Source organism: Eublepharis macularius, chromosome 12, assembly GCF_028583425.1.
Source record: "Eublepharis macularius isolate TG4126 chromosome 12, MPM_Emac_v1.0, whole genome shotgun sequence".
Classification (NCBI taxonomy): domain Eukaryota; kingdom Metazoa; phylum Chordata; class Lepidosauria; order Squamata; family Eublepharidae; genus Eublepharis; species Eublepharis macularius.
This window is the reverse complement of record NC_072801.1, coordinates 68,568,459-68,595,876: the sequence shown is the minus strand read 5'-3', so window position 1 is coordinate 68,595,876 and position 27,418 is coordinate 68,568,459. Positions and strand designations below refer to the sequence as shown.

Sequence of the window (27,418 nt, the reverse complement as noted above, 5' to 3'; positions counted from 1 at the left end):
AATAAACATCTACCTAATGCATTGCACCTGAAGCAATAGGCTCTGCTCCATAAAACCTTATGTTAGGGTTTTTTTGTATTGCTGCAGCAGGCAAAAATATACCCTGGTGGGTAGCTGTTGACTACATAATGGCCCAGAATGGCCTCCTTCAGTTAGTTATAGTTTGCAGTTTCAGGGACAAAGTAGGTAGGGCTGTTTGGTTGGGATTAGGAAGGATCTTTGTGTTGCCTCTGTGGAGGGATCCAAGCTGTGTAGGTGGGCTTCAATATCATAATCCAGAACCTTTTAAATTAAACAGAAAAAATGGGCCAGCACCCTTCCTGATGCCTCCAACATCACAGGGGCAGGTGAGATGGCCTCTGTGCTCTCTCACAGATCTTGGAATGGATCATGATTCCTCTTCAGCCATGCTCATTTAGTTTAGAGGGAAAATACATCCTCCTTGGTCACCTTTCTCATCTCCTGATCAATACAGCATGCTCCAAAAGAGATGCTGAGTTTTGTTGAGAGAAGCAGTTCTCATAAGGGCGCACTGCCCGACAGTTGCCCAATTAGCAACGCACCTTTTAGCTCCACTATGGTAGTTTTCTTGCTTACCTTCTGGTGCTGGTGCCCTCAAATTGGCTGAAGCCTAGCCCAAGATGGTGCTGAATGGAGGTGATTAGTTTGGTGCCCCTTGGGACAAGAGTTTATTTCTACCGAGTCTGACTAATGGTCTATCCCCCCCTCCAATTTTCTCAATTTTAAATGTCAGCAGGACTCCAAGGCCTTCTTATCTGACATCCTTTAAGTGAAAGTACTAGGGACCTCATACTTGCCAAGCATGAATACTACCACACATGAAACACGCACGAAGCTGCTTTGTACTGACTCAGACCCCTGGTCCATCAAGGCCAGTATTGTCAGCAGTTCTCTGGGATCTCAGGTGGAGGTCTTTCACATCACCTATTGCCTGGTCCTTTTCCATGGAGATGCTGGGGATTGAACCTGGGACCTTCTGCATGCCTAGCAGACATTCTTTCACTGAGCCATAGCTCCACCTTTCTGATGTACCATGGATCTATAATTCCACAACTTCCTTAACAGATGCCTTTCCAATCAATTTGTAAAGACTTCTAGAGTGATGGTCAACATACTTATGCCTCTTCCTGATTATTCTCAGTGTTAGAATGCTTGTCAGTGTGCTGATTTTTTTTAAAACTCATTGAGATTTGAAAGATTGAAGAATTAAAAATGTGCCTCTGCTTCACCAGGATTGCTCTGATTCCCTTGGTGTTTTCATTTGGAACATTCATATTCGTTGTTTGTTATTTCAACCTCTTGGGTCTGAGGCATCTAACGTAGCAATATGGGGAAAATGTATTCCATGTATGTGGAAGAAAAAAATCCATACAGCATAGATTGCCAAACACTTTATTATATTTCCATGACACATCATTTCCAATAATTTTGCAATTTCTTGGCAAATGAGAAGAAGACCAGAGGAAGAGTATCTTTCACGTTTTTAAATATTTATTTAATCTTCCCCCCAAGGATGTGAGAATGATGCTGCAGAGCCGATTCTATCCCAGTTTACTCAGAATTAAGTCATCTGAGCTCAGTGGTGCTTAGTCCCAAGTAAGTAAGCATAGCACTGCCACCACAATCAGAAAACAACCGCACAAGGATATTCCCCCGGTCAGAATGAAGAGGCAGACACAAGAGTTGGGAATTAAAGGGCTGCTTTATTAAGTTATAACAACGTATTTGTCAACACGGCAAGGGCCTAACTAGCGGTACAGGTCAGGCCCCGGAGTCACTCCTGGACCTTCGCCCTGACCTGTATGGGCAACCCCCGAAGCCCCGGTTGCGAGCCATCCATGGTATGGCTGTGGCCCGGCCAGGCTGGCTAAGTGGTCCCCCCCCTTAAAGCTCACCCACTCAGCCATAAAGCTGCAGGGATGGGACAGGCTTGTCCAGGGGTTCCCCACCAGGACATCTGACCTCACAACTGGGCTGTACAGCAGTCAGCTGTTCCTCCTGACAGACCCCGATACCCACCAATGGGGATATGCCAAGGGTGGTCACTGGCCTGCTCAGTTTTCCCAACTCCTAACATGCCAAGAGATATTAAACTTGACCCACCTGAGCCAATTACCCCCCCACCCCATCCTAACAGTGCAAGGTAGGCAAAAAACTCACCCAGGTGCCAATAAGAGGAAGGAGAAAAAATTCCTACCTGGCCCTAGTAAACGGCCGTAAACTACCTGGCCCCAGTAAACGGCCCACTCATCCGTAAAGCTGCAGGGATGGGACTGGCTTGTCCAGGGGTTCTCCACCAGGGCATCTGACCCTGGCTAATCCTAAACGGCAACTGGCTAATCCTGCACTGAAACTGGGAGAGGTGGGTGGACCGAGCACGAGGTGTACTGAGATGCTGAAGGGCGAAGCAACAGAAAGAGCCCTGCTTAGCTCCACCTCTCGTGCATGTCCCCTGGAAGCACGGCAAACACTACTGCTGCTTCATCCTTCTTCCGGGAGGGCAAAACACGGCCCCCAGCTGCAGTGGCTGTTGCCATCAGCTGGGAGTGCCATATAACAGCTGGAGGACATGTTAGTTGAAAGGAAAACAATTGTTTAAAAACTGTTTGGAGTGGGAAAACCCACATGGGGAAATGTTTACTTTCTCCTATTTAACTACCCACACTGCCCTTCAAATTGCCTCCTCACCTTCATTTGTCGGAAGCAGGAGAATCAGGTATGGGTTGCGCTATACCATATCCGACTGAGTCCTTTACATTCCACCATTTCTTTTCTTGTAAAGATGATGAAAATGACAAGAGCTAGAAACTTACTTGTTTTCAATAATGTCTAGATACTCAGAATGCCCAGTTCTCCACCAAATGAAAGATACTGCTGTTGTGGAAAAAAATAATATTAGACACCAAGTCCTCCAACAATATACCTGCAAGGAAAAAAAACCTTTTCAAAGTGGAATTTAACTGAGTAACCATTTCTGTGCTATCTTTCCCTGTCCCTTGGCTTCTGCAAAATATGAAGTCCCTGCTCAAAAGGCACTGAGATAATTAAAGGTCTGATCACACACAAAAAATACTTTTTTGCTTCCTAAACCATCCTTACACCTGATTGTCACAACAGTCCTCCACATCATCCCATCTTATGGCTAATATTTATTTACTGCAAACAGAGACTTTGTCTCCTGTGTCTAAATCCAACAATCAGCCCACTCAAGCAAAGCAACCATAACTGGTAACTGTCCCCCGTAGAACAATATATGGGAACCCTTTTAGGAAGACGTCAATACTCAAATTTTTGGTTCTAAATGATGTTTTCGCAGCACTTTGGCTACTGCACCATGAACGTCCTTGTTCCGTAGGGTATAAATGACAGGATTGAGAAGAGGGGTGACCACAGTATAAAACACAGCAATTCGTTTATCATGGTTTGAGGGTGGGTTTGACCGGGGAATCAAGTACATAGAAATGACAGTGCCATAGAACACGGTGACAACCACAAGGTGGGAGGCGCATGTGGAGAAGGCTTTGCGCTGACTGGAGGTTGACCGCATCTTTAACACAGAAAACAGTATGAGCCCATAGGAAGTCAGGATAACAAAAACAGGAATCACAAGGACCACAGCTGCCATCGCAAAAACAATGGCCTGTGTGATGCGGGTGTCATCACATGCCAGTTTCAGCACCACTGGCATCTCACATATGAAGTGGTTGATGTGGTTAGAGCCACAGTAAGAGTGACGAAAAGTAACGTATACGTATATCATGCTAAAAAGGGTGCCCACTGTCCAACAAGCAGAGGCGAGCTGCCATTGGCGATCCTTGCTCATGGCGACGGCATACATCAGGGGATGGAAAATGGCCAAGTACCGGTCATAGGCCATGACGCCCAGCAGAAAGCATTCGGCAGTACCCATAATCAATACAACGAACACTTGGAGGGCACAGCCAGTGAAGGATATGATTCCATTTCCTGCCAGGAGGTGAGCCAGCATCTGTGGCTCCGTGCTGGTGGCATAGCAGATCTCTATGGTTGATAGGTTCATGAGGAAGAAGTACATGGGTGTGTGGAGGCGAGAGTCAGACCAAACTAGCATGATGACTATTGCATTCCCTACTATAGTAAGTAAATAAGTGAGAAGGATGACCACAAAGAGCAGAAGCTGTGTCTTGCGGTGGTTGGACAATCCCTCCAAGATGAACTCTGTGGCAGAGGTCATGTTTTCAGCCCCCATCTTGTTATCATGCCTGCAGAGAAAGGTCAATGCACTGTAATTCATGGTTATATGCAGGGCTTTTTTTCTAGGAAAAGAAGCAGTGGAACTCAGAGGGTTGCCAGCACAGGAGGCAACTGCTGGTGAGAGGTGGTGCCCCTGGTACCAAATGCGCACTTGCAAAGTGTGTGCACGCTTCAAGGACCGCACAATGACATCACTTTGGATCAGCTGGAACAAGGGGGGAGTTTTAAAACTCCGCCATGGCACGGAGGGCGATCTAAGCTCCCCTCTGTCTGGAGATCAGGGGGTGGGGCCACTGGCCATGTGACCATTTTCAAGAGGTGCCAGAACTCCGTTCCACCACATTCCAGCTGAAAAAAAGCCCGGGTTATATGCTTTTAGCACAGATCAGTTGTAAAACTAATTATTCTTTTCTCTGTGAAATACTGGAGTCAACCATAAACCAAGACATCAAAGTCAGTCAATGTTAAATGCTTTGTACAAACAGTAAAAATGTTCTCCTTCAATCTTCAGAGTTCATTCATCTAAACAAACTACTTAAGGGTCACTCGCTTTAAGATGTCTTGCTTATTCACCCGAATGCTTTAAACTATACTGCATTAAAATACAACAATAATAATAACATTCGATTTATGTATCACCCTTCAGGACAACTTAATGCCACACTCAGAGCAGTTTACAAAGTGTGTTACTATTATCCTCATGGCAATCACCCTGTGAGGTGAGTGGGGCTGAGAGAGCTGTGACTAACCCAAGGCCACCCAGTTGGCTTCAAGCGGAAGAGTAGGGAATTAAATCCAGTTGTCCAGATTAGAGTCCTGCTGCTTTTAACCACTACACCAAACTGCCTCTCATTACCCTTGTGGAGTTCCATATTTTGTCTCTATGCAGTGATCCTATTGCATTACACTTAGGCATGGGTCATTGTTTCAATTGTGGCTGCAATTTCCTATATAAAATACAACCATAGTTTAGCTAAACTGGATAGGGCAAAGCCCTGTTAGAAAGACTTCATTTCCTGGTTTGCAAGCATCTCCTAAGGATAGATTCAATATGCAGACATAATACTAAACCATGGATAATGAAAACAAACCATGTAGCTTCTATGTAGGATCCCTATTTTTTTTCCTCCTGCACTTACTAACTAATGTTCTGCCCAAGTGGCAGAAACAGCCTGGAGATGCTGATTTTCAGTGTGTGTGTGTGTGGGAGGGGGAATGCATAAAAAGAGATTTAAAAGCCGTTTCCCTGTCCCCACTGGTTTTTCCCTACATATTGCAGTCCCAATGCCTGCAATCTGTAAAAGACCCTTTAAAATTATTGGAAGAGCATGTCATGTGTAGTCTCACGCTTAGAGATGAGGGTGATATGTTATTTGTCAAGAGAGGTGTCTTTAATTGCTGTTGTGGGGAACAAGAGTTGCCAACTGCCCTGATCAAATGGTCATTTGTACTTCTTTGCCTGGAGCAACATCTGAGTATGAAGGACTAGGCAGGAACAGGTTTTCATGGCATGAATTATATGAGCATTATTATTACCTACTCTAGTCTACAGATCAAGCACTCTTAAAGACTGGAGGGAGGGGACTGGGAGTGCTATTGCATCAGCAGCATGATGTCATTTCCAGGTGAATGCAGAAGTGACATCATGTCGCTCTAGGATTCAGCAGAAATTCTATGGTGTTACCACTATAGCGGAAGACCTGGCAACCATAAACAGGCTGTTCTAACAATACACACTTGCATTTATTGTTCATGTTTTCTGGCTATGATTCGATAGGATCTAAAATATATAATTTCTTCTCTTGTTGATTTGTCTTTAAGACATTTATATCCCACCTTATCTCCTCAGACTCAAAGATGCATCAACCTAGTTGTGAGGACACAGCTTATAGTGGTCCAGTGAACAAAAGCTGATACCTGTTTGCACCCATTCTCTACTACCTTATCTATAGACCTAACTTTAATCCCAGGAAAACAGATTTGCTGGGGGGAAACATTGACTACACAAGTGCATTCATTCTCACCACCACCACCACCACTACATGATCAAGTGGAGTGCAAGTGGAGCGTAAGTGAACAAGGAGGAATACACATGAGTCTGTTCACTTGCCGTTCAAGTGTCATTCATCACTTGTAGCTTGGCTCTATGAGAGCCAGTTTGATGTAGTGGTTAGGAACATGGGACTCTAATCTGGAGAACCGGGTTTGATTCCCCACTCCTCCACTTGAAGCCAGCTGGGTGATCTTGGGTCAGTCACAGCTTTTAGGAGCTCTCTCACCCCCACCCACCTCTCAGGGTGATTATTGCTGTGGGGATAATGATAACACACTTTGTAAACTGTTCTGAGTGGGTGTTAAGTCATCCTGAAGGGCGGTATGTAAATCAAATGTTGTTGTTATTATTAACTATGAAGAATTAATGTGAAAACAGGGGAATGGTACACAGAGAACCAATCCTAAGCTTGGTAGAGCGCCACGTGATTCATTTTCATATGTTGCTTGGGTGCAGCTGGCTGTTGTGGGGGGTGGGCAGAAGAAGTTGTTTTGTAGGCGTCTGTGTTGGCTCTTAGCAGCTCTGGAACAAACCACATGAAAACGGAATAATGCAAGTGTTACCTTTTCCTCCTCCCCCTCCCCTGCTTAAAGACAGCTCCAGAGCTAAACAAGCTGCTTATCTAAAGAGATTTCCAATATATTTTTTCCTGAGTTCACACGAAAAAGGAGACATAGGCATGTCTTTGTTGCCAGATACACTGTTTTAAACCAAGCAAATTACCACAGATGTGGGTTGCCAGTAACCTGGAGAAAAAATATTCTATCCCTACGTTAGAGGCTAAATAGGAGGTTATTTACTAAGCGATGTGGTTTACTTCCATGCCATGAAAATCTCCTGCTGCCCATTTCCTCACATTAAACCTCCATTCCAGAGGCGAGACATTTTTTTCTCCAAGATGTTGGCAACGCTATCACAGCCATAGGGGGGTGTCTGCAAGGGCCTCTCCTACTCAGACGCTTTTCTAGGCACCTGTACTATATTTTCTCTTATGTTTTTAAAAAGCCTCTAGTTCCTTTACTTATAGAAATGTAAAGTGCGCACGTAACAGCTTAATAAGAATCCTCCTCTGCTCACTTCTTCACGTTCTGGATAACAAGTGTAAAGTTACTGGGATGACTGTAAGTCATTTAAATGACTGTCAAGTTTTATTTTTTTAAATGTGCTATTATAGTACCCTGAGAAGGATATAGTAATGTGAGAAGGAACGGAGGGGGAAAACATTTGGGCATGTCATAGGCAACTTTACCACGTTTCATTATGCTAACTTTGGCCCTTAGTTATTTTTGAGCCTTTAGTGGCTTGACTCAATAAAAGAAACCATATCCTCCAGTTTGCAAGATCTGAGCAAATCTATTTATGATAATACATATTGAAGGTCTTATTCATAGGGTCACCATAGGTCAGAGGTGACTTGACAGCACATAACACACGTCCAACTTTGGCCCTTAGTCATATTTGAGCCTGTAGTTACATTTGGAACCCCATTTAATCAATTAATAAATGAACAAAAGCAACCGCAGAGCCACGGATATATGTTAGGGGGCAATTACTTAGTATTAAAGTCACCAGTAAGAACCTGTGCTGGGTAGTGGTTAGAAATGGATAAAGGCTACGGACATGATCAGTCGTAATATTCCTTGACTGACCTTACATCTCTGAGCCTGAGATAGTTCATAAGGTTTGTTGTGAGTATAACAAGGAGGAAGTGAAACCCATCGATGCAACCTGAACTCCTTTTAGGAAGTCTGAGATAAAAACATGACATATATTAAGCACTTGAACATAAAGGTGGCGATTAAAGAATTCTCTGCTTATGGCATACCATATAGTGAGGAGGAGGGCAGGACGTAAGGATTATAGGATTCCATTTCACTGAAGGTTGCTAAGATAGCAATTACTGAGGCCTGTCACCAGCATCCTGAGCTGCTAAGAAGGCAAAACTAATGAAAACAGACATGTTCTCAGAGCCTTTCTAAAGGCAAATCAGGAAGAATGAACAAAATGCATGTCCCTCCCATTCACATTTTAGTTCAATATGGATAGAAATGGGTAAACTTCCAAGGCAGAAAACAAAGCGTGCACACTAGTACAGTCAGCGCTATTGTAAATGAGAAATCTTTCGAGATAGAAAATGCTCACTACGTTAGCGACTCAAGTGAGAGATACAGTTGGAAAGGTTGAACAGTATAATATAAAACAACAAGCATAGGTCTCTCTGTCGGAGACTTGTGCATACACACATACACAAACAGACACGATCTGGATTCCACATTAACAAATATAATCTTACCTTCATTCTTCTCCCAGGTAACCCTCAAAAGATAAGAAAGATTTCCATGACTCTGGTTTATATACAAATGCCAGGTGCCATGTCAATCACCGCTCTAATGCAAGAGTTTGAAAAAGCACAATAAAGTTTTTTGGACTGTACAGGACTGTAAAGGGAAATGTACACCTCTTGTGCGGGGGCTATAGGTCGAGAGCTCTTCCATTCCGCTTTCGAAGGGCTACCTGCAGCAGGCAGGATTTAGGTATCTTCATGCCTATTTTCTCCGGTAAAAGAGCAGAGAAACATCTAGGATTTCAACATCAAGGCCAGAAGATAATTACATCTTTGGATACACGCACACCCAAAGAAAAAATATGGATAGTTGTTGTTAGTTTGCTATTTGTGGGCCATTAGAAGAAGGTAAGAAGGAATTTGTAATTTCTAAGAATTTCCTTCACCTCTTGGACTTACTATATATTCCGTGAGACTAAAGGGTTGTCTCTCCCGGTATTCTGTAATTTGACTGGCAGCACCTTACCAAGGACAACTAGAAGTCCTCTGACAATGTCTTTTCTTAGATACTTTGAGTGGACACAATAGGGATCTCATACATGCAAACCATTTACACTTTCACTAAGATAGGAGTGGAACCAGGTGGTCCTCCAGCCCATTTGAGAAGCCTTCTCATATAACAATCAACACACACTGATTTGTGCCCCTCTCTGCCTGTTCTCGGTGTTAGGAGACATGACAGCACGCTGAACTTTCTTTCCCTTGAAGGTATGATTGACGGTTTGAATAAGGTAATAAAGACTATGGCTGTACTCCGCAAGGATTGTTGTGATCCCTTTGGTGCTGCCATATGGATCATTAATATCTGTTGTTTGTTATTCCAGCCTCTTGGGTCTTAAATATTTTACCTAGCAGTATGAGAGAAAAATGTATTTCAGCTTTCCCACAAGGAGAAGAAAGGAAACCATATAGTATAAGCTACAGAACATTTTTTGTGTGTGTTTCCATGATGAAAGCTGATAGATATAATATTGTAATTTCATGCCTAGTGACTTGAATGGAGAAATATGGTTAGTATTTATGCAGCCTTACTGACTGTTATGGTTTCAGAGAGCACAGCTCGAACTTGAGACAGAGGACGTGCTAATCAGTGGAAATGGAAAAGCTCTACACAATTAGGACTGCAAGACAAATGTTTATGAAGAGACCAGTGCTGTAGGGTAGGCTTAGTAGGTAGCCCAGTACAAAGAAGAACTACAACCTTGAATTATGTCACATGAGCATACCTTCCTCCATGGTGCAATTTGGCCCTGTGCCCAGCACCATTTCCTTGGTTTCAAGCTCAAACTTCCATGTGTAAAACCATAGAGTTTCTGGTGATCCCTAGAGCTACTTATGTCACTTCCGGGTTGTACTTGGAAGTGACATAGAAACATTGGCAACATTGCTGTTATTTTATCTTGCTGCTGCTCGGAGCACTGGCAAGCAACTGGATTTTCTGGTGGGAGTTAAAAAAAGCAAAAGGCCTGGCAAACCAACCAACAGATCTGTTGTTGCTGCAGTCCTCTCCAAAGTCAATGGCATAAACAGTGAGCAAAACAGTCAGTCAGCGACTATAAGTAAGCACTCCATTTTTTTTAAAAAAAAGTATTACCATTTATTTATTTATTTATTTATTTATTTATTTATTTATTTATTTATTTATTTATTTATAGTCCACCTTTCTCACTGAGCTCCAAGATGGATTACACAGTGCAAAGGATGGATTACACAGTGCTAGGACATTCACGGAGCAAAGTACAATAATGAACAACAGTTAGGACATTCCAGGAAACAGAGATAATATTGGTTGATCATTACTGAATTTATTTCTCTTGTGCACACTTTCGCACAGCATTATGGAACGTGTAGCTCCCCTTCACATCATTTAACAACCTGATCCAACCATCCAGGACCCCAGACAGAATAAATCTTACTTCCTATGTAGATGCAAGAGGCAAGGAGATGTAATTCTACCACCAAAGTTTCAGGTAGATAGCCTTGTTGGTCTGCAGTGGTGGTGGAGAGTGCCGTCAAGTCATAGCTGACTTTTGGCAACCTCTGGTGAGGTTTTCATGGCAAGAGACTAACAGAGGTGGTTCACCATTACCTGCCTCCGCAACCCTGATCTTCGGTCTAGGTCTCCCATCCAATTACTAACCAAGGCCAACCCTGACTTAGTTGCCATGATCTGAAGAGATCAGGCTCACCTAGGCTATCCAGGTCATGGTAAATCCCATGTCAAACACATTAATATACCATTTAATTTGGTCCATTTTACAATATGGGGCCAGATAGGATAAGAAATAAATGAGACGCAATTTGGAGTGCTTCTTTCCTGAAGAAGCATAATCTGATTTAATAGCCAGCTAAACTAATAATTTCTATCAAGGGGCTGCAGTGACAATGACAGATCCCACCTCCTCTTTGGTGAAAAGGGGTACCAAACCTGGCATCCATTAGACCCAGTGGGGCTGATGACGCATCCTTTAAAGATCCACTCACCAGCTAGGTGATCAGTGACAGCTGGTCCTTTAATAGTCAGCCATTTGACAATTAGCTGTTTGGTGGCTCTACCTTCACAATGAGAAAGGAAGGCAGCAGGAGAGACATAATGCCAAGGCTGCTATTAACACCTGGTGGGCTTGGCCATGCCACTATGGAAATCTGGGTAGAGGGAGGCCACAGCATGGCTAGTACCTTGGAGGAGTCTAAGGATGATACACCAGCTGTATCTCCCAGCAAAGAAAGGAGTAGATTCAAGTGAGAGGAGGTAGGAACAGGGTGGTGTTCAATCTTCCCCCTTCCCATTTGAAACCAAGGGAGAGCACTTCACATAAGATGGACCCTGCTGCACAGCTGCTGTAGTCTGGCACTCAACAACGTTCTCTGGTGACCTTTTGTTTGGGATAATGGAAGTCTGTCTGGTGTGTAGATCTTGCTCATTATGGACCAGATCTTGCCTTTCCCTGCACTGATTGATTGATCCTCCAACTAGATACTTGCAAGTCAAAATTTTGGAAATGGGATTTTAGCAGAGATAAGAAGATTCACTATGCCATTTAGTTAGACTTCGGTTATAGCAAAACAATGAGTCTCTGCTTATTTGAAGTATCATAATTAAAGGTCTGATTGCAAAAGAGTAATTCTTTACCTCTTCCTTTCATTACCATTATCTTAATAAACTTCACAACCCCTCCCTATAGCTTCCATTTACTGAGTTGGGCTGAGACGTCATCTGCCATTTTCCAATGCAATATTCAAATTCATCCAGCAAAAGATTACAGTAGATAAGTTGTTACCTGGATTGGTCTCCCTGCGAGTAAATAGAGTTTGTAGGGGGAATTAGCAAGCAAGGAAGACAGCTATGCGAGAGGCCGGTAACCGCGGGAATCTTATCACCAATAATTTACAGAGTCCTTTCCCAAGGATATACACACATGAAGCCGGTGTTCTTAATTAAAGGGTAGCTTTTATTCAAGGGGTAAATGCATATACACACTGACACACAAGAGGCCTAAGAAAAGCAGTGGTGGAATAGATTTGAGGGATTGCAAGGTGATAATTGTCTACCCAAAGAGGAAGGAAGTCCGCAGAGGAAGAGCTTCAAACTCCAGCATTCTTGGCCAAGGGAGCAAGAGGCTTAGGCCAAACCTCAAGGGAACAGTGCTTTGGATCCTGTAAGTGTGTATGGAGAGAGAGAGAGAGACTTAGGGAAGCAGCCGTAAGGGAGCAGCCAGGGAACGTGCACAATTTGAATGAGGCCAGGGCCCTATCTTTAGAGGTAAAACATGCCCTGGGGTGGGAGAACCCACCTAGCCATTAGAACAAAGACTCCAACAGTCAGTTCCTGGGGTTAACAAAAGGTTTGATTACCTTGATTGGTAGCTGCCAGGGCGTGTGAAAGCAAATGCAAAATTTGTTCTAGTGCTGCACAAAGGGATAGTTTGTTAACAAAGTCCACCGGAGCTAAGTTGATGAATTTAGCTAGGGAATGTACTTTCCCAGGAACCACTGTAAATACTTATGAATGTCATTTGATTAGCTCCTCAACCACAGACAGGAGATCTCATCATGGAAGGAGGGAAAGGAATGTGTTAAGTGGGGATGACTCTGTGAGATCTTTGTTGCACTGGATTCCTTAGGGGCTGGGGAGCCTGCAAATCTAATCAAGATCACTCTGGATTCCTTACATGCCTGGGTCTCCCAGGCAGGACTTAGCAACAGTTAGCTGGAGGTCCTCTGGCTGCAATACAAGCTGCCATTTTAAATCCAGAGGCCTGGTGATTTTATATCACAAGCAGCCACGTCAAAATGGCTATTAAAGATGGTGGAGGGCAGGCAGACTGCTTACAAAATGGTAAGCTTTGTGCAATATCAAGAGCCCTTTCAGGAAGATGTCCATGTTCAAATTTTTTGGTCAAGGTTTCGTCTCCACAGCACTTTGCTTACTGCTCCATGGACATCTTTGTTCCGCAGAGTATAAATGATTGGATTGAGCAGTGGCGTGACCACAACATAAAACACAGCAATTTGTTTATCCCGACGGGAAGATGTGCTTGACCGAGGAATCATGTACATAGAAATGACCGTGCCGTAGAACACAGTCACTACTATTAGGTGGGAAGCACATGTGGAGAAGGCTTTGCGCTGCCCAGAGGCTGATCGCATTTTTAACACCGAGAACAGTATGAGCCCGTAGGAGGTCATGATAAGAGAAATGGGAATCATGAGTCCCATCCCCGCCATCACAGATATGATGGCCTGTGTGATCTGAGTATCATCACATGCGAGTTTCAACACCAATGGCATGTCACAGATAAAGTGATCAATGTAGTTGGGACCACAGTATGAGTGACTGAAAGTACAGCAGACATACGTCAGACTGAAAAGGAAGGCTGCTGCCCAGCAAGCGAAAGCAAGCTGCCATTGGCGCCGTTTGCTCATGGCAAGGGTGTACAATAGGGGGTGGAAAATGGCCAAATAGCGGTCATAGGCCATGATGCCCAGCAGAAAGTTTTCAGCAGTGCCCATGAACAATACAACGAATATCTGGACCACACAACCCGTGAAGGAGAGGATTCCATTTCCAGCCAAGAGATGAGCCAGCATCTGTGGCTCCGTGCTGGTGGCATAACAGATCTCTGCACCTGAGAGGTGTGTGAGGAAGAAGTACATGGGCGTGTGGAGGCGCGAGTCAGACCTCACCAGCAGGATGACCGCTAGATTCCCCATTATGGTGAATGAGTAGATCAGAAGAAGGACCACAAAGAGGAGAATCTGAGTCTTGCGGTGTTTGGACAATCCTTCCAAGTTGAACTCTGTGACAAAAGTAAAATTCTCAGCCCCCATCTTGTCATCCTGCCTGCAGAGAAAATGAAATTGTATGAGAGGAGAATCATCCCTGGGCATAGAACAAATCTAAAACTAGCTATGGTTTGCTCCCAGGAACACTGGGGTGAATTGTAAACAAATGCACCAAAGTGAGCCACCATTATGTTCTCCATTCAAGCACTAGCAAGATGTTCTTCTTCAATCTCCTGCATGGAGAAACTACCCTAGCCATGGTTTACTAAATATATAAGTCTGGTTAAATTAAATGTTGGTTGGACACTTACTTCAATGCATGCTTGTGTTTCCTGCTTTGCCTGCAATCTGTAATCATAATGTTCAACCATGGTTAAAGATAACAAACCATGGTTAGGTATTGATTCTGTATAGAATTCCTGCATATATTTCTTCCTGAACATGCCAGCCAATGTGTCTTGTTGTACGGCAGTAACAGCCCTAATCATGTTAAAGGATATTTTCTTCTTTGATAAAGTGCAGCTTCAGGGGCTGCAATTTTGTTGGGGAGAAAACCGAGTGGAGAAATGTGTTTTTGAACTCTTCCCTCATACCATTTACTCCACAAAAATCACCAGTTGCAAGGAGGGCTGGAAAGAGCAACAACAGGCCCCCAAACAAAGATTCCTTCTGTCCTCCCCCCAGAAGGAAGAACGTTCACGAAATGCTTGATTAGAACAAATATGCTGCTACTATCAACAACTGGATGTCTTGTCCTGGTCCCTGAGTGATTTGGGATCCTGGAATTTTGCGTGTCCTTCACCCCCCTTGATAATCCAGCCCTAGCAGCATATATATGCAGGTGAGGTTAAAAAGCTTTTCTGCAATGTTATTCTCCTCCTACATTCCTTAAATCTCCATCTACCTCTTCACCCTCTACAGACTCTGATCTCCCCCAACGTCTTGCATCCTCATGACCGTCATATGTAACTGCATCTTTAAAATGCTCACAGAACTACATGTCATGTGCCATTCCATCAGTGTACCAACAGTGATTCAATTTTTGTCAAGAAAATGATCACTCATGGCCACTGGGGGAGTTGGACTATGAGCGTCAACCGTCCAGAAAAATCAGGTGGTTGCCAGGTAAGGATTAAACACTCCATTGAAGAGAAGTCTATAAGGAGAAGACTTCCAAGTGGAGAGACTTTCTCCTGGCAAAGCACCTACCAAGAGGAGTGGTACCTATTGCTTGAGTTTTGTGTGTTTTAAAAATGTGGGAGTAGATCGTGGATTGGGACTGGGGGCAATTTGACACAGACTGCTTTCAGTATTAGAAATGTATCTTAACAAAGCCAGGGCTGTTCTGCCATATGTACACCTAGTCGCCCCCTGAGTATTGCAGGCACAATGGCATATATATTAATGTTATTAATATATGTTTGAAGGGAATGCTGCATAGTATAGTCTGATTTTGTCAGATCCCGGAAGCAGGGTCAGTATTTGAATTGAGAATCACCAAGGAAGACTCTGCAGAGGAAGGCATTGGCAAATCATCTCACTTGCACTGAAAGCCCATTTCTGGGGTTGCCATACATCATTTGTGACTTACTACTGCTGCTGCTGCTGCTGCTGCTGTTACTACTACTACTACTACTAATAATAATAATAATAATAATAGCGCTTATATACCACTCTTCTAGACAGATTAGTGCTTCTCCCAGAGCGGTGAACAAGTTAGTGTTGTTATTATCCCCACAATATAGCTGGGGAGTTGGGGCTGAGAGGAGTGGCTTACCCAAGGCCACCTACTGAGCTCAAGGCAGTAGTGGGATTTGAACCAGCAGAGTGCTGATTTGCAGCCAAATCACTTAACCACTGTACTACAGCAGCTCCTACAGGATGTGCTACAGTATGATGGAACATACATACATACATACATACATACATACATACATACATACATACAGAAATTAATATGAGCATCAGGTGGCCAATAACTGCTGGCCTAGAATCATAGAATCATAGGATTGGAAGGTACCTCCAGGTCATCTAGTCCAAACCCCTGCGCAATGCAGGAAATGCTCAGAAAGAAAGAAAGAAAGAAAGAAAGAAAGAAAGAAAGAAAGAAAGAAAGAAAGAAAGAAAGAAAGAAAGAAAGAAAGAAAGAAAGAAAGAAAGAAAGAAAGAAAGAAAGAAAAATGTTATGCCATATGTTGTGCATAACCAGATGAGAGCCAGTCGCCTTTCTAATGTACAAGGCTGGAAAATTATAAAGTTCACTGGACACTCCATTACGCAAAGGAAAAGCTTCCATCACATCTCATATGGGGATACCAAGCGGAAAGTTTCTTCGTTCTGCTTTGAAATGTATGCCCTTGACAGAGTCAAGGTTGGCTAATGCCTTGTGGCTAGTCTCTTTGGGATCCAAATGTAACTAGAGTTTATCAGCTGGTAAAATACCAGCTGGTCAAAATATAATTACGACCTTGGGCACACATACGCAAATAAATATATGGATAATATATGTTACTACTTCCTAGATTACTGTTGCTGGGTATCTCCATTTGAAAAAATTGGTAGGAAATCATTACCCCCAGTGCTCCAAGTTCATGCTTTAGGGATGGGATAGAAGCTCCAAAGCAATTTTCCATGTAGCCCTGAAGTATCTTTGAAAGTACTTCCATGTCCTCTTACCTAAGATCTTTGCAATAGCTAGAAGACTTTACTGCTTGCTGACTCCTCTCTGTCTGAGCTGTGAAAGATTCAGTGTAAATAATAAACAATGAAGAACTACTCCATGAAGATTACTCTGATCCCTTTAGAATGCTTTCTTGATCATTACTAAAGAATTGTTACTGATCCTCCTGGGTCTTAGTTATTTTGTCTCACATGTTGGGGGAAAATATACTTCAAGACAAAGGCACACTGAGGACACGCCAAAAGACCAAGGCACACTAAGGACACGCCAAAAGTAGAGAGGAAATTTTGTTTAACTAAAACTAAGAAGAAACTTGATTCTTGTCCAGCAGGTTATCTTGCAGTAAAGGAAATACGATTTACACCAAGAATTTATTTGTGGCTTTTGATGAAGCTGTGAGCCTTGCGAAACGGGACAATTTAGCCAGGCAAACCCGTTGCCAATCTCCTGCCGGGAGCAGCCGGAGAGAGTGGGCGCTCCCCTGTCCTTTTGATTTGACCCTCAGCATTTATGAATAAAGCTTTGGATTGCAGCAGCGGTCTTTTGGCGTGTCCTTAGTGTGCCTTTGTCTTGGAGTTTGGGACCATTCCCCCTGTCTTTTTGCCTTGCGGAAAATATACTTCAACTTTTCAACAAAGAGCCTTGAAAGGAAGAAAAAACATATACTGTAGCTTGCTGAACACTTTTCTTTGTTTCCATAATTCATGTATTCTAAAACTTTTCCCATTTTTGGTGAGAATAACAGAGAAACAGGATCTTTAATATTTTATTGAATCTTTATTCCATCCTGAATACAAAAACAAGGTGCTCCACAAGCAAATCCTATAAATGTTTTACTCAGAAGCAACTGCCTCTTAGTTCAATGGTACTTACACCCAAGAAATCAGCATCACATTCCAACCATTATCAGACAACAAGTCTAAGAGAATTCCATGACTCCAAAACGTGTACGTATGTTAGGTAGGAAACAGACTTAATGCTGTTCCAGCTGGAAATTCTCTAATGTTGCAGCAATAACCTCCCATGCTGAGCTTCAGGTTGCTTCTCACCTCATTTTATGGGAAATTGGGAAGATGAGATGTGCATCATTCTCTATGGCATATTTGATTACTCTGTCACATATGCTTTCCAGTAAAGTGATTTTGAATCTTATTTGTTTTCAGTTGATAATTACAGTTATAAGAAATAGCAATACCCAGCTCAAATGGAATCAAACTACCTTACTTTAAGGACTGTTAAGAAAGAAAACCCCTCCTTTGCTGTCCTCAAGCCCCCCTCCCCACTTCATTCTGATCACAGTCTTCCTCAAATTCCCTTCTGTTGCTGTCTCGTTGATTTATTCGCTACTTTCCTTCTTTCAGCATCCACTTAAGGAGTCTATCTCAAAAAATGTGATTATCTTACACCTCTTACGATACTGGAAATTGCTTATAATACAGCATTAATACACAGGTTTTTAAAAAATGGCAGCCTGGAATAAAACGGTATTGTTTTAATATTGTGTAGAAAGAGGAACCTTTGACCAAAAAATCCATCAATTATATCCAAACTAGGGCATCAAAAGGGAGCAAAGGTCAGCATTGTAAAGAAAGAAAAAGGACAAGCAATGGGCAATCACTGCTGGTCAATCCTTCCATGGAACCGAATTCATTTTTTGTGTTTGTTTTTGCTTCTGTTTTCCTATGTGGTCATATTTTTTGGCTACTGCTTTTTTTTTGCTACTGTTTATCCCAGTTTTGCTACAGCTTATCCCATTAAAACACAATTGATGGAACAGACAAAAGTATGTCGATTGATTGCAGTGTTTTCTCAGTCACACTGGCCACTAACATAGATTAGATTGATTAGGCTAAGAGAAAATGCCATTTCCAGAGTCCATGGATGAGAACTGAGGCTTAGTCAAAACACTCTCTTCCATGTCAGAACTCAATACTCAACCCATTTTTGCCAAGTATTCACATTTAGCAACTGGCAGACATTTGGCAACATCAGGAGCATTGTAGGAAGATGTCACAACTCAACTATCGTGCTTAACTCCTTGTCGTCGCAGGACTTTTGCTGCTGCCCTATGGACATCCTTGTTCCTCAGGGTGTAAATGACTGGGTTGAGCAGAGGGGCTACCACCACATAAAAAACAGCAATTTTCTTGTCACGATTGGAAGATGCACTTGAACGAGGAATCATGTACATAGAAATGACAGTTCCATAGAACACAGTAACAACCACCAGGTGGGCAGCGCATGTGGAGAAGGCTTTGCGACGTCCAGCAGCAGACTTGATTTGTAACACAGAGTACAGAATGAGGCCATAGGAAGTTAGGATAACAAAAACAGGAACCAGGAGAACGAGGGCTGCCATTACAAAAACGATAGCTTCGGTGATGTGCGTGTCATCACAGGCAAGTTTTAACACCACTGGCATCTCACACATGAAGTGATTGATGTGGTTGGGGCCACAATAGAAATGACGAAAGGTGCAGCACACATATATCATGCCAAAAAGGAGACCTATTGCCCAGCAAGTGGAGGCAAGCTGCAACTGACGCAACCTACTCATGTTGATGGCATACATCAGGGGATGGAAGATGGCCAAGTACCGGTCATAGGCCATAATGCCCAACAGAAAGCATTCCACTGTGCCCAAAGTCAATACAACAAATATCTGGACCACACAGCGGGTGTAGGAGATGATTCCATTTCCAGATATGAGGTGAGCCAGTATCTGAGGTTGCATGATGGCGACATAGCAGATCTCAAGGCTCGAGAGATTTGTGAGGAAGAAGTACATGGGAGTCTGGAGGCTGGAATCGGCCTGCACCAACATAATAATTATCAGGTTTCCCATAAGTGTAAGGACGTAAACTATGAGGATTATCACAAAGAGAAGAATCTGTGTCTTACGATGGATAGTCAGGCCCTCCAAGATGAACTCCGTGACAGATGTGAGGTTCCCAACACCCATTTTGTTCTCCTGCTTGAAAAGAAATGGCAAAAATGATAGATGATGACATTCTCTTCATTTAGAAAACCCTAAACTACACAAAGGGATGGGTCCTATCCCTGAATCCTACCAATCCACTGAGCAAAGTTTATTCCATTATTAGTCCATTTATTTATTTAGACCCCTCCTTTCCTTTGGGCTTAAATTAGAGGTCTTCCACCTGTCTAAGAAAACTTCCTCAAAATTATATTGTTGAAGGCTTTCACGGACGGAGAACGATGGTTGTTGTGGATTTTCCGGGCTGTATTGCCGTGGTCTTGGCATTGTAGTTCCTGATGTTTCGCCAGCAGCTGTGATTGGCATCTTCAGAGGTGTAGCACGGGTTTGACACTGAGAGATCCCTGTCTTTCTGTGCTACACCTCTGAAGATGCCAGTCACAGCTGCTGGCGAAACATCAGGAACTACAATGCCAAGACCACGGCAATACAGCCCGGAAAATCCACAACAACCATCATTCCTCAAAATTAAGTGACATATCTGTTGAAAAAACAACCACTTAAGCTAGAGGAGGCTTCCTTAGAGAATCCTTGGATCCATCCAAATGCTTTGTTTCCAGGAACAGTTTTAGGCGGTTATCCTTGCTGGTCTGCAGTAGAACAGCAGGATTTTAGTCCAGTGGCACCTTAGAGACCAACAAGATTTTCAAGAGTGTAAATTTTAGAGTCAGACCTCCCTTCTTCTGACATGAGTAGGAATGGCTGGAATAAACCTTGTATCAGCCCATCAGTCAGGATAAATAACAAGCTCCATCCATGCAGTAGGAAGCCATTCTACCCTACTTGTCAATAATCATTTACCTGATGACAATTTAAAGGTTTTCTCCTTGGACTATCAAGTTTGAAAATGTTCTGCATTATCATTGCAGAGTCCACATTTTCTCCATAACCCTTTGCATCTGTAACAGGATCAGCAGTAGTCTTGGGTCATCCATGGTTGAGATTTTGACCATATAGGGAAGCTGTGGTTTAACTTAACAGTCTGTTCTCAGAGGAGCTAAACCCAGTTGACTGAAGCCCTGCTCTCCTGGTAGGTTTCTATCGGAAGACACCAGAAAGATCTGCTTTCCCGTCTTGTAAAGAAGAGGTGCTAGATGTGTAAGGAAATGGCCTGAGTTGTGATGTAGTTTATTGGTATGTTTCACTAAAGTCTGAGGGCCAAGCTACAAGTGACGAATGACACTTGAACGGCAAGTGGATTGAGTGAAGCGCAAGTGAACCGGGAGAAATACACTTGCCGTTCAAGTGTCATTCGTCACTTGTAGCTTCGCCCTGATTAACATCAGCCATCCTTTGCACAGCCACTACAGTGATGTGGTAAGCATTACTCTTTGTATCTTCATAAGGAAACTGTGTGAGTATTTAATGTGTGTTTAAGGAAGCAAAAATGTTAAGATTTGGAGAGGCAATTAGGGTGGAATAAAAGAGGAGAATTAGCTGAATGGAGAGGGAGGGTGAGAATTGCTTAAAAGGGAAGAAAAATGGAGAGGCGTTGGATGAAATTCAAGTGCAAAGTAGATTAAGAGAGCAGTCCTTAGCAATAAAAACCTTTTTTCATGCAAGGCGATTCCTTTCTGGACAATATTCTTAGGACTGCAGCGTGAATGGACCAGTGGAGAAGTTGTAGCATAAGGAGGTAGAGAGAGGGAAAATTTAAAGCAAGAGAGAAGGCTGGATCAGTTGGAATTGTAGAAAAGCAAATAAGAAAGAAGAGGAAATATCCACTGGCACAACTATCAGAGGCAGTTATTAAACAATGCAACATGATATAGGGGGAGTGAAGTGACCATTGTGTCGAATCCGTGGCCAAGTATGAGACCTGAAGCTGAACATGTCTGCTCTTGAGCACTATAAAGATGGGGGGGGGGGGGGGAGATTTACTAAGTACAAGCTTTCGAGAGACAAAGCTCTTTTCCTACCGGTGTCTGATTCTTATACCCAGAAAATTTGTCTTCGAGGCGTTACTGGATTCGAATGTTCCTTATATAAATGTGGTGGTTATTTTAGGGATCCAGACCAGTTGACATTAAAATGCTAATTCCCTCAGCCCTTTTATTAAGGATAGAGAAAGACAAACTCTGACATCCCATGTTTAAAGACATCTCCAGAGGTAGATATATCTACCCTAACAGCCCTAACAGCCCAAACTAGTCTGATCTTGACAGAGCTCCGCAGCTAAGCAGGGGGTGGTACTTGGATGGGAGACAACCTCAGAAGATCAGGACTGCTGTGCAGAGGATGGCAGAAAAAACCTCTGCTCTTCTCTTTCTTTGAAAACCCACGAGGTGGAACTTCATGGGGCTGTCATCGGTTGCCTGAAATGGCTGGTCTGAAGAGTTCCCAGATTTTTTTTCCTGAGATGTTTGCAAGGAAACGGTGGAACAGGGATACTTTTGCTGCAAGATACATTGTTTTAAACCAAGAAAATCACCTTAGACACTTAGATGGGGGAGATCTCTAGGGGCTTCCCTATTCAGGGTTTTCTTGAAACCTGTATTGAATGTCCAGCTTTCACTTAAAAAAAAACAACGTCCCTTCTGCTAAAGAGATATAACTATGTAAGCTGTATTTCACCCAAATGATCATTAAAATGTTCACCTGCTCCCTCCTCCAAATGTTCTGAGTATAAAGCTAGTACAATGGATGACGTATGACATAAATGGTTCTCTTTGGTGTTGGTGGAAGTTATCAAATTTTGTTCCGTTGAGCTGGAATGAAATGTGTCCTTTGCTATACTGAGGAAGTTATTTGGGCAGTAAGTGTATCTATTTTTGTCCTTCTTAGATTATACAAGGCTAAGAGCCCTGGATTCTATTTAATAGTCTCATTACAGAGACTGATTTGCATTGACTGTGTAATCCTAAAAACATTTATACCCTTTTAAGGTTATTGATTTCCATAGACTGAGGGCCAAGCTACACATGATGAATGACACTTGAACGGCAAGTGGATTGAGTGGAGGGCAAGTGAACAGGGAGAAATACACTTGCCATTCAAGTGTCATTCGTCATGTGTAGCTTGGCCCTTAGAATGGTTAACTCTGCTAAGGATAACATTGTGCATCATTCAGTAAATGAATTAAACCAGCCCCAAACCACAGATTTGTGGCTAAAAAAACAGCCTATGTGGTCTAGAAGTTAGAGAATGAGACAAAGCCTAGAGAGAGGCTGTTTGGGTGACCTTGAGCCATGAATAACTCACAGTTTAGCCTACCTCGCATGATTGTTGTGCAGATACAAGGGGAAGAGAGCCATATATGCAGTTCTGGGTCCCTGGAAGGAGACATTTGGTAAAACCTAACCCAATATTAGTGGACTGGACATACAGATAATTTTGAGCCATCTAAATATTTACAACAAATGATACAGAGAGAGGGAGAGGAAATAGAGATTATATAAAAGGCTACATTTCATTGAAGGTTGCCAGCACTGAAATATGAGTTCTTCGGATGTTTCTAAAAGGACAATGGAAAAAGATAGAAAAGCAAATCATATATTTTGCATTCAGCAGTCAGAGAATTTGGTAAAATTTCAACGTAGAAAGCATCCATTATGTGAGCAAGTTAAGTGAGAACCGGGGAAAGATGTTTTGTCCTCGACCAGAAGTATCCATTCACTTCCTAAGGAAATCTTCCCCTACCCCAAAATAATCTGGATTCCAAACTGCGCAGTACCTTACCCTCTTGCTGATCCTGGGTGTTCTGCAAAAAGGGAGTCTTTCGTGGCGCCAACTTTTCTTAGGATGTACAAAAACTAGATGAGTGTCCAGCAGCAAGAAGTTGAAAAGGGATAAGGAATTTCTTCAGGTAGTATGTGACATTAACTGAAATCTATGCCCCTCATATGTTGGAGCTAGAGGAGGAGAGTTTCTCCATCCTGTTTTGAAAATTTTCTCCGTTCAGGATCTTGGTTGTCTAAAGCTTATTGGTTACTGGTTTCCCCAGTATGAGAGGAGAAAACATCTAGGATTTCCCTGATGTAAAACACGATACTCAAAAAATAATGAAAGCTTAGGGCCAACACACATACCCCCAAAATTATATGGCTTTTTTTTTTTTTGCTGATTTCCTATTGCTGGACGTTAGAATTTCCATTAGGAGTCCAGAAGGAGATCATGATGCTCAGTCTTTCTAAAGAGCACCTTTTCTTAGATTTGTAGTTGCTTTAGTCTGACAAATGGACTATTCCCAATAAGGATTCTCTATTTGGAATGGCAGCAGCTCTGCAAAGCCTCCCATGCCCTTTTGTCTCAAAACCTTTGCTTGCACTAAAAGATGGTTCCCAAGCTACCTTCATAGTCTCTCCTCCAGCCGAAGACTTCTAAGGAGATGGTGACTAATACTACTTTGCTTCTGCAGCTGCCTGACTCTTCTCAATGTTAGAAGACATGACCGCATGCTGAGTTTCTTCTCCCTCTGAAAGGGAAAGACTGATAGTTTCAGTAAGGTAATAAAGGTTGTGGCTGTACTCCAGAAGGATTTCAGTCACCCCCTTGGTGCTTTTTATGAGAATCATTAATGTTTATTGTTCTTTCAGCCTCCTGAGTCTAAAGCATTGAACCTAGTAAAATGGAAAAATGTATTCCAACTTTTCAACAAGGGAAGAATACTATGCAGTGTAGGCTGCTAAATTCGTTACTTGGTATCAGGGCCAGATTTAGGGTTGCTGGCACCTGGGGCAACCCTAGTCCAACCTTGCACATGTGTTCCCAGCGCTGAGTGATGACATCATTTTGGTGACGTCATCATGCAGGGCGGCGGAGGCAGCATATGGGGCTGGGAAGCCGCCCGTGCCATTCTCCTCCCCACAGGTGAATGGTGTGGGCGGCCTCACACAGGACAGGTGGCGGCCGGCTTGTGCCCCCTGTCCTGCAGGGCAGATGAATGGTGTAGGAGGCTATGCTGCCCTTTGCCTGCCCTGCAGGACAGGGGGTGCACAGCAAGCCAGCCGCCCCCTGTCCCGCAGGGCAGGCGAAAGGCAGCACGGGGGCTGCGAGGCTGCCCACGCTGCTGCCTGCATGCTCTGGCAGCTAGCAGCTGCTCCCAGTGCCCCCTCCCAGGCGGTGCCGGGGGCAGACTACCCTTCCTGCCCCCCCCCCCTCGATCTGGCCCTGCTTAGTATACATTATTTCTTGGTCAATGAGAAGAAAAGAGGAAGAATATCTTTAATGTTTTAAGTATGTATTTATTTTATCGTTATACCTTCCCCCAAAGAGATGAGAATGATGGACAGTATTTCTAGGAGAACTCCATGACTGGCAAAAAAAGTTTGTTGCATATCATTACAACCATAGTCAGATACCAGAGCCATTCTATAGAATATGATCTTCTAAGGAGAAAAAACTTCCTTTTGGTGATCACATATCCAATTTGGTTCCAAGATATGTTGGGGGAAGAAGATAAAACTTTTTAAATTACTGGAATAAACCAAAAGTGGGTCACCATAAACAAAAGACATATTTCTGAATTCTACAGAACTCTTCCTTGGGCAGTATATTAAAAAGAGAGACTCGGGTAAGATTCCAGAATTATCTGGTTTGATGGCACACTGCTGAAGAATGTATTGTTGTTATATGAAAACTCATCTAAATGCAGCAGAGGGCAGCACTTCCACACAAAACGTGAGCACCAGTTTATCAGCTGCGACCTCTTACGGCATTGACATCCTTCCCTCTGTAGATGGAATTTCAAATGAATTAAGAAATAAGAACTACTGAACACGTTCTGAATGAATTCAGGAGTAATCTCTCCTTGGTTTCCTCCCTCCCTAAATAATACTGTTAAATTCATTCTTCCCATAGGCTGAGAAATTACAGTTCTGCCAATAGAGGCTCACAAGAGAGTCATCTTATATAAACAAGGGCAAACGAGATATTTCCAGATTCGGAAGAAGTACTGAAGCACACACACTTTTAAACATTCAGTTTAAAAACAATAAAAATATTATAAATAAACAGTAAAAAACTATTTCATATACAATAAAATTTCTCGATTGGTGGAGTAAATATTAAAATACAGTACGTTAGGCACAGAGCTTGGCTCGTACATCATGCCCTGCGCTACACTTATGAGCTCCTGCATGGGTGGTGGACGGTCCTCAGTGGTATGGCCAGCAAGAGGACAGCCTAGCCCCCACCAAATGCCTGGCAGAACATCTCCATCTTGCAGGCCCGGCGGAAAGATAACAAATCCTGCCGGGCCCTAGTTTCCTCAGACAGAGAGTTCCACCAGGTTGGAGCCAGGACCGAAAAGGCTCTGGCTCTGGTAGAGGCCAGACAAACCTCCTTGGGGCCATGGACCATCAGCAACTGCTTATTAGCTGATCGAAGTGACCTCCGGGGAACATATGGGGAGAGGCGGTCCTGAAGGTATGCTGGGCCCAGTCTGCATAGGGCTTTGTAGGTCAACACCAGAACCTTGAACTGGACCCGGTACTCAGCTGGTAACCAGTGCAGTTGACAGAGGATGGGTGTTATATGTGCCATGACTGGAGCTCTGGTAACCACTCTTGCAGCGGTATTCTGAACCAGCTGCAGTTTCTGGATCAAGCCAAAGGGAAGCCCTGTGTAGAGCAAGTTACATTAGTCTAATCTGCAGGTGACCATGGGTCGATAACTAAGGGACAAGTTATTGAGCCTGTCTTAGGTAGAAAAATGAGGATCACTGCGACCCATGCCTCCATAGACAGGGAAGCATCCAGGACCACCCCCAGACTCCTCACTCTCAACACTGGCATCAGTGGCGCTCCATTGAGAGTGAGGAGCCGGAGTCCCACACCCATGGACCCTAGACCCACATGCAGGACCTCCAAGGGATTTAGTGTCAGCCGATTCTGCTTCAACCATCCAGTCACAGCTTCAAAGGCATGTTCCAGGACATCTGGGGAAGAGTTAGGCCGGCCAGCCATCATCAGGTACAATTGGGTGTCATCTGTATATTGATGGCACCCAAGTCCGAAACTCCATACCAGCTGGGCGAGGGGGTGCATATATATGTTAAATAGCAAGGGGGAGAGTATTGACCCTTGAGGGACACAACACACCAATGGGTGGCGGGATGACAATTTCTCCCCTAGTGCCACCCTCTGTCCCCACCCGTGGAGAAAAAAGACAAACCACTGCAAGGCCGTCCCTCGAAACCCCACATTAGCAAGGATCAACAGGTCATGATCAACCGTGTCGAATGCTGCTGATAGATCTAACAATATCAGCAGCGCCTACCCGCCTTGATCCAGCTGTCTACGGAGATCGGCCATAAGGGCGACCAGTAATGTCTCCGTCCCATGTCAGAAGCCAGACTGGAAAGGATCTAGGGATGAGGAATCATTCAGGAAGACCTGCAGCTGCTCTACCACCACCCGCTCAATCACCTTACCCAGAAACGGGAGGTTCAAAACTGGGCAGTAACTGACTGGGTCAGTAGGGTCCAAAGATGTTTTTTTCAGGAGAGGCCTAACCACAGCTTCCTTCAATGCTTCCGGAAAGATCCCAGAGCTCAGAGACATGTTGACAATGGCCTCCAGGGCATCTCATAGCCCATCTACACTGGCCTTCACCAGCCACGAAGGGCACGGGTCCAAGGAGCATGTGTTAGGCCTAACTGCTTACAGGATCCTGTCAATCTCATCCGCAGAGCGTGGGCTGAATTGGTCTAATGTTATCCCAGAAGGCGGCTAAGGGGCCTCCAGTTCGCACACTGTATCAACTGTGGCTGGAAGATCAAGGCGGAGAGACAAGATTTTATCAGCAAAAAAGCTCCCAAAAGCCTCACAGCCAATATCCGAATTTAAATTTTGACAGTCCCCT

The 27,418-nt window shown here is 43.5% G+C and overlaps 3 protein-coding genes across 3 annotated transcripts; all 3 read right to left on the bottom strand.

Annotated features, from left to right (window-relative positions):
- Nucleotides 1-3,304: 3,304 nt before the first annotated feature.
- On the bottom strand, nt 3,305-4,249 carry LOC129339651 (olfactory receptor 2D2-like). The gene has a single exon (XM_054994234.1). It carries the CDS (start codon nt 4,247-4,249, stop codon nt 3,305-3,307), a length of 945 nt encoding a protein of 314 aa, XP_054850209.1.
- Nucleotides 4,250-13,037: 8,788 nt separating this feature from the next.
- On the bottom strand, nt 13,038-13,982 carry LOC129339650 (olfactory receptor 2D3-like). Its single transcript, XM_054994233.1, has one exon. It carries the CDS (start codon nt 13,980-13,982, stop codon nt 13,038-13,040), a length of 945 nt encoding a protein of 314 aa, XP_054850208.1.
- A 4,652-nt stretch (nt 13,983-18,634) lies between these two features.
- LOC129339649 (olfactory receptor 1102-like) lies at nt 18,635-19,579 on the bottom strand. Its single transcript, XM_054994232.1, has one exon. It carries the CDS (start codon nt 19,577-19,579, stop codon nt 18,635-18,637), a length of 945 nt encoding a protein of 314 aa, XP_054850207.1.
- Between the last annotated feature and the right edge of the window lie 7,839 nt (nt 19,580-27,418).